Here is a 12,501-nt window from a genome sequence, read left to right on the forward strand (position 1 = left end):
TCCTGCGAACATAATTGATCCCTCAAATTTCACGTGAATGCTATAGGTTTCTCAAGTTTAAAAGATGAGTAGTATCAATCCATATGTTAACTTCTATTAGTAGATTACTTACGTGGCTAACATTATAGTGACTAGACATTTTGTTTTTATATAAAAAATAACAAAAATTATTTTACAGTATCAAACCCATACCATGTAGTTGCAATCTTTCATAAACGAAAGGTGAATGGGTCAGAGTCCAACAAATCTCTCTCTCTCTCTCTCTCTTTGGGAGAGAATAATTAGCCCAAAATGCATCCTTATCTTTTTGGGTTTAGGCCCAAAAACTTATACATCCCCGACAAGTTTGGTTCCTTTTACTTTTTTGGGATTCTTTACTTTAACAAGGCCCAAAGAAAAGAACCCCAAAGATAAAGATACACAGAAAAAACAATCTTCGAAGAATCAAACATACAGAGAGTTTTGAGGGTTTAGGTTTTGCTTTCAGCGTTGGTAATTTTTTTCCCAGGTTGGTTTCCTTTCTCAGACTTTGTTCAAATTTTTGTGTACTATTTAATAAAGAACTTAGCTTGTTAAATTCCACTCTAGTGGGTCCCATTTCAGAGATCTGGGTTTCTCCATCTGGAGGGTCTAGATATGGTGGACCCATGTCCTCAATTTTGTGTTTTTTAGATTATTGTTTGCTCTAATTGAGTGAATCCCAATTCAAAATAGGACTTTCCCATTATGGGTTTTTGCCCATTTATTAATATGTGGTGAATTGCATTGTTAAGCATTGTGTTTTTGACAAGAAATGTGTACAGGGAAATAGTTTATATGGCAGTTCAATATAGGAACTTTCCCATTTGTTTAAAATATTTGTGATTGAATTGTTAAGTGTGTTTTTGACAAGAAATGTGTACAGGGAAATAGTTTATTTGGCAGTTCAATATAGGAACTTTCCCATTAAGGGGTTTGCTCTATTTGTTTAAAATATGTGTGAATTGCATTGTTAAGCATTGTGTTTTTGACAAGAAATGTGTGCAGGGGAATAGTTAATTTGGCAGTTCAATATAGGAGCTTTCCCATTATGGGTTTTGCCTATTGTTTAAAATATGTGTGAATTGCATTGTTAAGCAATGTGTTTTTGACAAGAAATGTGTACAGGGAAATAGTTCATTTGACAGATCGAAATAGGAGCTTTCACATGAAGGATTCTGCCTGTTTGTTTAAAATGTTTGTGAATTGCATTGTTAAGCATTGTGTTTTTGACAAAAAATGTGTACAGGGAAATAGTTTGTTTGGCAGTTCAAAATAGGAGCTTTCCCATGAAGGGGTTTGCTCTATTTGTTTAAAATATTTGTGAATTGCATTGGTAAGCATTGTGTTTCTGACAAGAAATGTGTACAGGGAAATAGTTCATTTGGCGGTTCATTCATTTGTGAGTTTTGTGGAGAGAAGCTTTTTCAATGGCCAAGAGAAGTGGAACCAGACCTGGGAAACTGTCTGTGTACCTCTACATTCCCAATATCATTGGTGGGTATTTGATTTTTTTAAGTACTATACTGTTGTTATGTTCCTGAATTTGATACTTGAAATTTTGTGCTAATGTTTCTTTGGTTGCATCTAATTCCACCCCAGTAGTGATTGATATTTGTGTAATGAGCACTTTATGAAAGGTCTAAATTTTGATTGATTTCTGCTACCATTAACCAAATGGACTGTAAGCTGTAGCTCTCTATACTATGTTAGAGAGAAATTCTCCAACCCCGTATGACCAAATTCCATTACTAAGTTACTGGTTATTAATTTTTAGACTTAAATACACTGTTGGTCCCTAAGGTTTAGCTCATGAGCGTCCTCTATGTTTAAATAGGTCACTTTAGTCCCTTAGATGACGTGGCCAGACTAAAAATTGACACTTCATCACTCAATAGGGACTAAACGTGATCACTTTAAGTTTGTTAGGGACTAAAATCGATCATTTTAAGTTTTTTAGGGTTTAAAAGCGACCACTTTAATTTTATCAGGGACTAAAAGCAATCTCTTTAAACTTCAAGGGCTCAAATTGCTCATGAGCTAAAGTTTGGGGGACCAACAGTGTATTTTGGCCTTCTTTTTATGATATCTGTGTATTGGTTGAATGAATTTATGCTTAATTGAGTGCAGGATATCTAAGGGTCATTATGAACATCATTGCCTTTGCTCGGTGCTACAACAACAAATGGCTTTTTTCTGTTCTATACTTTCTCAGGTGAGAACCAATGTTGTGGGAAGTTTCTTTTGGTTTTGAGTATCATTGTCTTTAAGTTATGTGAAAGTGGGAAATATTACTTGAGTTTGGTTTCAGCTTTGTATTGGATGGTGTGGATGGTTGGTGTGCTCGCAAATTCAATCAAGGTAAAGAATCGTTTATGGTTTCCAACTATGTTTTACTGAAGTATCTAATGCTGAACATTTTATCCAATGGAGCTGATATGTTTCCCCATAGTTGTGTGAATTAAATTAGTCATATGTAATTTTTTCCTGTAGAGATTCTCATGCCGTCTTTTAGTCTTGGGTTCACATGTCACATGTTTTACTTTTCCAGCCTCAAGCTTTTGGCCTTCACCTTTTGATATAGTGGCTTCAACTTGAACCTTATTGCATATTTCTTGTTTCTTAAGGTGAATAGAGCATAAACTCAAAATGAAGAAGGAACCCATATATAAAAATCACCTACTGCTTACTACCGGCCTTATTTTGAAATTGCAGTGTATTACTAATAAAAAAAAATTTCCATATATTACTAGATAATACCATTTCTTATGTTAGTGAACATTTATTGAGTATAGTAATGTAATGATGTTTGTTACCTTTAAATGATATAAGAAGCTGAAACAAATATATGAGGTTTAGCATTTCATTCACATTCTTTTTTCTCGCTGGTTCAGTTTCAACATTTGGATCTGTTTTGGACATGGTAACAGACAGGTGATCTTTTAAGTTCTCTCTCTCTCTCTCTTGTGCGTCACACAATCATGTGTCAGTTTGGATTTTTCTTTAGGTCTTATCCTTCTTTTTATACTGTTTTCTGTCATATATATCCACTGGGAAGTTGAATTACCTGATTGTGCCTATCTTGTTGTAATTAATATGTTTTGTATCACAGGATTAGCACAGGTTGCCTGTTAGTAATTCTTTCCCAAGTATACAGGTAAGCATTCTCTCAATTTTTTCATTAAAGAAGATTGCTTATATATTGCTTATATTTATATGCATGCATATCTGAGTTTTTTTTTTTTTTTTTTTTTTTTGGGGGGGGTGGTGGGGGTTCTATGTAGGCCTGGCTTCATCTTCTTGTCACTGCTTGCCTTAGATATTGGTAGCCACTGGCTGCAAATGTACAGGTAAACAACCATCCCTATTTATTATCTTTTAAGTTCATATCTACTTGATGGATTTGGTTTGTTATTTGACAACACTGCTGGATCAGTACTTTCTTGTCAGGCAAGGTTAGTCATAAAGATGTAAAAGACAGTTCTAATTGGCTTTTCAAGGCATACTATGGAAACAGGATGTTTATGGCATATTGTTGTGTGGCAGTTGAGGTAAATTTAACATTGTTCAGTTTATTTACATGAGAAGTAATCACTCTTCACCTGATCTGACTGTTTCAAGTCTGTAGGTTCTGTACATAGTGTTGTTCCTTCTTGCAGAAAACCAAACTGAAAGTTTGATGGATGTAAGCCCTTTTTTTTTATTGCTGTCCAAGGTTTTAGTTAATTCTCCAGGTTCTAGATTTCTTTATTGAATAATTTTCTTTTATAGGTCTTGACGAGGACTGCAAAGCAGAGTTTACTTATTTCTTCTATACTTGCTCTTAGTGTACTTGGATGCACAATCAAGCAAACTGTTAATGTTATCCAGGTAACAACCAATACCTTTATACTTCTGTCAGAACTACAGATAATAGTTAATAATACCTTAATAACTTCTATAAGAATTCCTGTCCACCCAACTTATTTTGGACAATCAAGAACCTTTGTAGAAACGAAGTAGCATTGTTACCTATCAGAAAATACAAAGTATCATCATGCATTCCCTGAAGTTGGTAAATGCTGGATGCATAGCCTCATTTATTTGACATAAAAACAATGGTGTAGCTGGTCCCTATTCAAACCCTATTCTTGGCATTAAGTTTTTCTTTTTCCTTGAGTGGAGTTTAGTTTTGCCTTCCTATTCTTGTTTTTCTCTCCCCTATCTTATTGATCGTTGTAATCTGGGTTCTTGATTTGTGCCACTGTAATACACTTCTAGTGTACTTGGTTGGTTTTTTTAATAAAATTTCTTAAGTTACTTATCAAAAAAAAAAAAAAAAAAATTTATTTGTAATAAACCATTGTGTATGGGATCTTGGTGATTTAGTGTATAAGAACATTGTTAGTTTTTTACATTAACTATTATTATTATTATTATTATTATTATTATTTTCCAATCCATTTCATTATTGTAAATTCTTGCAAATGCTATACATTTATTTGGCATTGGCACATGAATGCATAATATGCAGTAAAATTTCTATTCATTCCATCAAGTTATGGATTATGGATATCTCAAATTGTTCTTATATTGAGGTTGCTTAAATGGGTTCAGAATTTGTATTGATGCTGCTTATGGCTATCTTAAAGAACTCCTGCTAGGCACAGTACTTTTTTGCATTGAATCAACTGAAAGTTCTCTAGTGAATAATATATGTGAATTGTTATTATATGACTGGCTCGTGTTGTGTTCAAGTATTACACTTAATAACTATTTCTGGAAATGATTTCATTGTTGCAGATGAAGACCGCAGCAGATTTGTGTGTGCTTTATGACATCGACAAAAAGCAGAAGCCCTGATAGCTTTAATTGTTGATAGACATCTTTGTATTCTGCTGCCAGTGTCAAATACGTGTTCAAATTTGCATCATAAGTAACAAATATGCCGACTATCTATCAATTGATAATCACCTGATGCTAGTTTATAACTCTTAAGAGACAGCTTTCTCTTTCCCTTCTTTCCCCCCAGGTGCTATGGGGGCTCTTGGCTTGAAGATGGTTTTGTTCATTTCATTTTTGGATTTTGCTTTTGTTTGTTTGTTTTTATTTTTTTATTTTTTTATAGTTTCCCCCATAGTCTATACTGGGTGAGTGTATGCCATGAATCCACATAGCTTGCATGCTATTGCCTAATTGGCAACTTGATTAGTGATGAATACTGAATTACTGATGATGATATTACTAGAATGCTGTTCAAACACTATATATTACTTTAACACTCATTAATTGCTTCTTTCCACTGTGTATGACTAATTAGAGACAATGGTGAGTTCATGTTGTGACGGGTTTATTCTTCAAACTGTAAATGAACACAGAAAGTATGCGTATTTGTGTATCTTTTGTCAATGATTCTATTGTTGATGTGTGATAAGGTGGCGTTTGGTATTGGCTTAAAAAACCAGATTTTTTTAGGTTAAAATGCAAAACTGACCCTTTAACTTTCTCTAGATTTTATTTCAGTCCTCTAACTTTGCTTTCATTCATTTCAGTCTTCCAAGTTTTAGATTTATTCAATTAAGGCCTTTCTGTTAATTTTTGTTAAAATTTTTAGAAAAAAAAATTGAAAAATATTTTTCAATCATTAACTGAATTTTTTTAATTAAAAAAATTTGAAGAAAAATTTATAAAATTGAAAAATTAATTACAACATATAACAAAAGTTGATGGAAAAATCTTAATTGAATAAATTTGATAGTTAGAAGACTGAAATGAACAAAAGTAAAATTAGAGGACTGAAATAAAATCTGAAGAAACTTAGAAGGTCAGTTTTGCATTTTTTTTTATTACTATTTAGTTTATATTTGTTACTATTCATGGATCTCATTGCACTTTTTGGTACTATTCATAGGTTATACTGTATTATTTCAGCTACTTTTTAACTTTATTGATAGTACTTTCAATAAAAAAAATTTTCAGTTTTAGCTAAATGTGATGTTAACAATGGTGCACTAATCACAATCTGTCAGTTTAACAAGTAAAAAAAGTAGTTAAATTTGTTGTCTATAGCATTGTTGGTCAAGTTGTAAAAAAAGTAGGCAAATTTGTTGTCTACAGCATTGTTGGTCAAGTTGTAAAAAAAGTAGGCAAATTTGTTGTCTATAGCATTGTTGATCTTGTATCGAGTAGAAGCAAGGACTTTTGTTTCCAAATATCATAGAATACAAAGGTCTCTCAAACACGGCATAATATTGCAAGTAGAAGAACAGTAATGATCATATTTAAAGAACTTTGATGATGATTTAACGAATACTTGCTCTTTTTTAACATTTTCGTTAGTCCACAGTTAATCCCTCTTTGAAAATGGTAAAAGCAATTTCTACCCTGAGCGCCCACACACACATACACGAAGGGCAAGGAAACAAGTGCTTGCTAGCCCAACAACAAATACAAGCTCGTTTTTGTGCTTGTTTAGATGTCCTTTTTTCCCCTTATTTTACATTGGACTCTCCCTTGTTAAATATGTAATGCGAAAATATGTCATGCAACTAAAAGAACATGAGGATAATTATATTAATTGTCATATAGGGAATAATAGAAATTTTATTCCAAACTAGTTTGAGGTGAACCTTTTCCAATAAATAATGCTAGAGAGTAGAGATAACATTTTTCACAATTATTGACGTTGACATGACTTATTGACTTATTGTGATTGAAATGTTGAAAAATTATTAAGTATTCTTAGAATACAGTATCATGGTACTTCACACTAATATATTCAAGCTACTTAATTAATAAATTTGACAAAAATTCAAAAAGTAATTCGGAAAATTTGTTCTTGTATCATGTGGCTTGCATTTATTGATGTGGAATATTAGAATGTCTAATAATTACTCAACATTTCTTTTATATGAGTCTACAACTCACCACACTATTATTATCGTGTACCAATTATAACATGTCATATTAGCAATTTTAAAAAAATTATGAAATATGCCAAATTTGACTTATCCCTTTTAACCCCATAGTAAAAAAAAAAAGTAATAATAATAAGAAAATTGTTTTATGAAGATGCCAACAGGACAAGAATAAAAAAGGGGCATGCAACTGATATCTTGCAATCAGTGGAGACCACACACTAAGCTCCAGATGTTGTGAAAAATTTGATTGCATACAGGTTACACGAGTAATACCTCAGAAACAATAGTGTGCGTCACAAACACAAGAGAACAAACGATTGTGATGATTAGATGACCTTAGCCTTTTGGTTATCCTGTTTTAACAAACACTTTCTTGTTTAGCTATGAAACGGTCCATTACATTAGATAGCTAGCCAGATGTGCAGTCTCTATAGGTTCATTAGGTTGTACAAGTTTCCTATATGGATAAGGGTCTGTCAGTTTTCCAATTTTCACAAAGAGTTAAAAAAACCCAGATAGCCTATACTCTCTCACTCCCTTTTCTAGTTCTTGGTGGAGCCACAAGGTTTTATGTGGCATACACGTGTTCTAATAAGTCATACAAAACATGCAGTGATTTTAAATGAAGCAATCAAAAAAGAGAGCATTACCTTTGATGAGACAACACAAGCATAAGACATTTTCATAACCATGTTGTTAAAACAATCTGAAATCTACCATAAAAGAATTACGAAAAAGTTCTCAAACTCACTAGTTTCCCTTGTATGTTAAAAGTTTCAACCTTCATACAAAGAAAAAACCTTCAAAAGCAAAAGAAGATAATATTAAGAGGCTGATTCTCAGAGGCAAAGAAGCTGTGCAGACGTACTTTTCCTGAAACAAATTGAATGATCCTTTCTGAGCTCTTTTTCTAACATTAAGGAGGCAAAATGTTGAATCTCCAAAGTTGGTAGGTTTATTAGTATAGGCTATACCCGAAAAACTGGCTAATGATAATGGCAAATCCAAGAACAATTGCTACAAGGGAAGCAGCCCATGTGAGTTTTTCAGTTATTCTTGGTATCCTATCCTTTAATGCTTGACTACATGAGCCAATAAAGACTGTATAGCTTCCCATTGCAACCACAGTACCAACCAAGAACATAACTAGAAATAGAGCTCCAGCTAAGCGGGAAGGCAAAGCAAGAGCTGGCAAGACCATCATCAATGCATCTGGTTGGAGCCCATGGATGATCCCTGTGGCAAAAGTTGCAAAACCGACTTTCTTCTTCCCAACTGCTGGGTTGTCGAGAGCTTCATAAACATTAACATCACACTCACCATTTTCTAAGGCAACACATGGAGTAGGGACTTCTGAAGCCTCTCTAATGCCCATAGCACCAATAACAAGTAAGGTAATGCCCACAACTCTTGTGCCCCAAATTCGGAGTACTTCAATGTGGAGCTGATCCTTTAGCAGTAGAAATAGTAAGCCGAAAATAACCTGACCAGCATCATGGCCACACCCCCAAAGGGCTCCAACAGCAGCACTTTCCATTCGGGTACGACCAATAGAGAGTGGAGCTAAAGCAGCAAGGTGGTCAGGTCCTGATAGTGTGTGTAAGCAACCAGCAAAGAAGCCGGTCCAAGCACTACTTAGTAATTCAGTCTGGATCAGTCTTTGCCCAACTGCAGCAGCCGCAGGACCCCCTGCCTTAGCTGCGCTTTGGAAGGTTGCAAAAGCTGCTGGGGCAAAAACTGGCTGGAGTAAGATCATAATGAGAGCAGAGAGTGCCATACACGTACCAGCAGTGATTGCCTGAACAGTTTCGCAAATATATAAAATTTGTAAGATTTTCAAGCAAATAGGACGATTGACCATTTGAAGTTTAAAAACATAATTGAAGTGTTAGGACTTTGCACATCCCATTAAAAACATGACTATTTTAGGTAAATACACGTTATTGCTTGTGAGTTGATCATATGATACAATGCCATTAACAATCAGACATTACTCTATGTGCATTGAGTATACAAGAGTGTGCACAATTGCACGTGTGTGGAATCATGAGCTTCTAATCACACCCAGAGTTTCATCACAGTGACCTTAAAAGTCATGTATGATAGCCTAGTGGATATGACATCCTTTGTAGTGCTCCATGTTTGTGATTTGAACCCCACCTCCCCTTCCTCCACTATATCTACCCATCTATCTTTAAAAAAAAATGGTTATACTTGAGCAGCATTGCAAGTTTTCTACTGCGTAAAGTTCCACCATTTCAGATGTGTTCAATTTTAAATGATTAATCCTAAACATTCTTTCTACAAGAATTGAACAGTCCAAACACAAGAAGAGATGTGCCAACTAGCACCCAGTGCAAAACCACAAAAATCATAATTCATGAATTGTCATGCAATTAATAAACTAATGATTACAATGGAACACTGATCACACAGATGACACATTCAATATGGGTGAACTATACCCAAATCAAATATTAAATGAGAAAGATAGAATTGATTCAAGTTGAGGCAACAAGGTAGAAAACGACCTAAAATAACATTAGTATAAGTATTAAAAAGGGACATGTCGAATGATGAAAAAGAATACATGTGGCTAATGGTCACCCTATGGCCAGTGCCTAGCTCAACTCAATTATTTCATGCTCTCCGAGATGGATACCAAAAGCCATTGGTTAACTCTAATAGCTAGGTTTTGAGAGGATTATAGATGAGCTTATAGTCTTGTTACTGTATCCTACCAGAGGAAATGAGAGGCCTTTCGGTGCCAGAGCCATAGCAAGACCAACGCTCTTCCAAAGTGGAAGATTCTTATTTGAGGGATGGGAACGCTCTATGTTAGAGATTAAATCTTTGTTTTTACACACTCTCCTTGACTGGAGTGTGGTCTTTTGTCATTTTTCTTGTTCTTCCCTTCCTGTTTTACTTGATCATTGTAATCTTGGTTATTGATTTATGCCCCCATAGTACATTCCCAATGTACTCCGGTTGGCTGTTTTTTGTTTTTTGTTTTTTAATAAAATTTTCATTACTTATCAAAAAAAAAAAAAAAAAAAAAGTGGAAGATTCTTATTTCCTCTTTGGTGAAAGAGAAGGTCCTCAAAGCCTCTCCATTCCAATGATCATGATGAAGTATCCAATAACTACTCTCAGAGCCCACAATCATCTGTCTTTGAGAAAGAATCGAATCTGGAGCCTTCGAAAGCCAATATTCGGGTATAAAATTTGGTTTATTTTGTGTTGCTTCCAATATAAACATATTAGGGACACCTGACTCTTAGACTTAGGACAGGTTGCCAAGGAGTGAGCAAATGCACTGATTATTATTGAGGATCCATAAATGACCTAAAATTTTGGGTCATTTATGATCAAACAGATAACACATTCAATCTGGGTAAGCTATACCCAAATCAAATATTTGATGACTACTTTTGCAACAGAACAGTATCTCAGCACAAGTAAGGATACACAAACCTATTCCAAACTAAAACATCAAGGATCCAATGTATGCTTCCCATTAACAATTTCACTAAACAAATCTATTGGCATCAACTAATTCAGTAGTTCTGGATACCGGGTAAGCGTTAGTGGACAGCATGCAGACAGGTTACAGCCGTAGGCCTCCAATTCCATATCATAATGATGAGGCATTGTAAGGAGATCAAAAACTTATTGTATACTTGGATATCGTACTAGAGATTTCTAATATACATTATTTGTGACAAAATACACAGATGAAACAGTATAAAGTCTGACTAAGGAATAATCTTCTAAAGGAGATAATTCGAATGGCTGAACTTAATGTTTCAAAGCATTAAAATATTGGTGTACGTATTAACTCTACACTTGGCACCAAGTTCATAAACCTTGGTTTTTCTTCCTGCAATCAAATTAACACCAATTTTCCTAAAAGTTATTTATCATTTATCAAGCACCAACATCACAGAGCAAAAAACAAAAAAATACATTAAAAAAGGATTTTCAATACTAGAGTCTAGATGTATGTTTCTAATTTAATGCTATCAGGAATCTTTCGTGATAGTTAAAAGAATGAACCTGGCTCATAAAAATAATAGCAAGTGGTGTTAGCATATTTAGGCTGAGCTGCCCAGCCATGTTTCCTAATCCTCCATGACTTGCAACAAAGTTTGCAATTTAGGTGAGACGTCCAAAAACCCACCTTGAGCAGGAAAATTATATAATACTCTGGGAGCAATGCTCCCTCTTCTCACATGAATTATGCGTCTCAGTCTCACCATGATTTCATTAGTGAGAGAAGGGAGCATTGCTCCTAGAGTACTGAATAATTACTCCCTTAAGTGGGTTCCGGGGAAAAAAATGTTCTCATTTTGATAGCCAAACAGATCCCCATAATCCAGTTCCCAATCTCAAAAATCCTCAAGTCCTAAAAGTATTAGCCCTCTGATATCTTCAACAAATTTATGAGGCATTGTCATATTTTCTTATCCAAACAGGACTACTACATACACCAAACTTCAGCTCCTATCACTGAATTATATATTTCCCATAAAAAAATCATAATTAAGGTAACACAGAATGGTCATTAAGGAAAATTGAGAAATTCAATCTAAATGTTGGCATTATAAAGCATTTGGGCTCTCATAAATTGCTCATACGCCATAAGGAAACAAAGGAAAATGTGAAAAAAGACCTCAAAGTTTCTTCTTTTTCCCTCAGTTTTCTCCAAAATCCAATCAAACACAATAGTTCCTTAAGAACTACCATGAAATCCACACAGCAAAAACAAAGAAGTAAATGCAGCATATGATCATTTGCAATCAAAAAAGACAAACCCCACAAAGGGAAATCCAAAAAAGTTTCAATTTTTACACAAAATCATTGCACAAAGACCACACCTTTCGTTTCTCAGATGCCCCAACTGCGATCTGTTTAAGCAAATTGGGTTTTGGCACCGACCCGTTTGGCGACCCGACCGGAGAAGAAGGCAGAGCATGTAAATTATCCAATGGAGACGATGAACAAGCAGAAAAGGGAGATGGGTTTTCGTTTTTGCAAGAGAACGAGCCAACTCGCCTCGACTTGGCCCGAGTTAGCGGTGAAAAGGCGAGTCTTGCCGAGTCAACTCGAGCGAGTCGAGGGACAAATGGGCAGGGTTTTAAGATCAGCTTGAAAGGGGTTGGAGATGAAGAGTATAGAAGCCTTTCCATGGCTTCTCTGGTCTCTCTCTCTGCCTGTGAAGAGGTTTAGAGCTAAAGACTTTGCAAACAGAAACAGAGAGAGAGAGATGTGAAAAGAGGGTGGTGGGGTTGAGGATATAGTGGCTAAGAAAGTTTAACTGAATTTTGAAAAACAAAAAAAAGAGAGATTATAATAGTTTTAAAGTATTAAACTAAACCTAGCTTAATAAGTAAAGAAAAAACTGTCTTACACCCCAAAAAAATAAAAAATAAAAAATTTCTATATTCAAAAAATTACTAATTATATATTTAATTTGGGGTGGAGGAATGGAAAAAAAAAAAAAAAAAAAAAGAATTGTCGAACTTATCATTCAAAATTGAGATCACTTATCTACATGTGTCTTTGCTTCCATTTTCAGAAGTAA

The 12,501-nt window shown here is 34.6% G+C and overlaps 2 protein-coding genes across 2 annotated transcripts; one reads left to right on the forward strand and one right to left on the reverse strand.

The window, feature by feature from the left end:
• Positions 1-354: 354 nt before the first annotated feature.
• On the forward strand, positions 355-5,293 carry LOC126705945 (CDP-diacylglycerol--inositol 3-phosphatidyltransferase 1-like). The gene is made up of 11 exons (XM_050405182.1): positions 355-508; positions 1,390-1,515; positions 2,149-2,233; positions 2,330-2,379; positions 2,913-2,952; positions 3,131-3,175; positions 3,303-3,368; positions 3,455-3,569; positions 3,647-3,703; positions 3,790-3,888; positions 4,801-5,293. The coding sequence occupies exons 2-11, from the start codon at positions 1,449-1,451 to the stop codon at positions 4,858-4,860; spliced, it is 684 nt and encodes a 227-aa protein (XP_050261139.1). The 5' UTR covers positions 355-508; positions 1,390-1,448; the 3' UTR covers positions 4,861-5,293.
• A 2,275-nt stretch (positions 5,294-7,568) lies between these two features.
• Positions 7,569-12,231, reverse strand: LOC126705554 (uncharacterized). Its single transcript, XM_050404607.1, has 2 exons — positions 11,795-12,231; positions 7,569-8,715 (listed from the first exon to the last, which is right to left on the reverse strand). The coding sequence occupies exons 1-2, from the start codon at positions 12,104-12,106 to the stop codon at positions 7,876-7,878; spliced, it is 1,152 nt and encodes a 383-aa protein (XP_050260564.1). The 5' UTR covers positions 12,107-12,231; the 3' UTR covers positions 7,569-7,875.
• Between the last annotated feature and the right edge of the window lie 270 nt (positions 12,232-12,501).

The sequence above is a fragment of the Quercus robur genome, chromosome 11 (genome assembly GCF_932294415.1).
Source record: "Quercus robur chromosome 11, dhQueRobu3.1, whole genome shotgun sequence".
Classification (NCBI taxonomy): Eukaryota; Viridiplantae; Streptophyta; class Magnoliopsida; order Fagales; family Fagaceae; genus Quercus; species Quercus robur.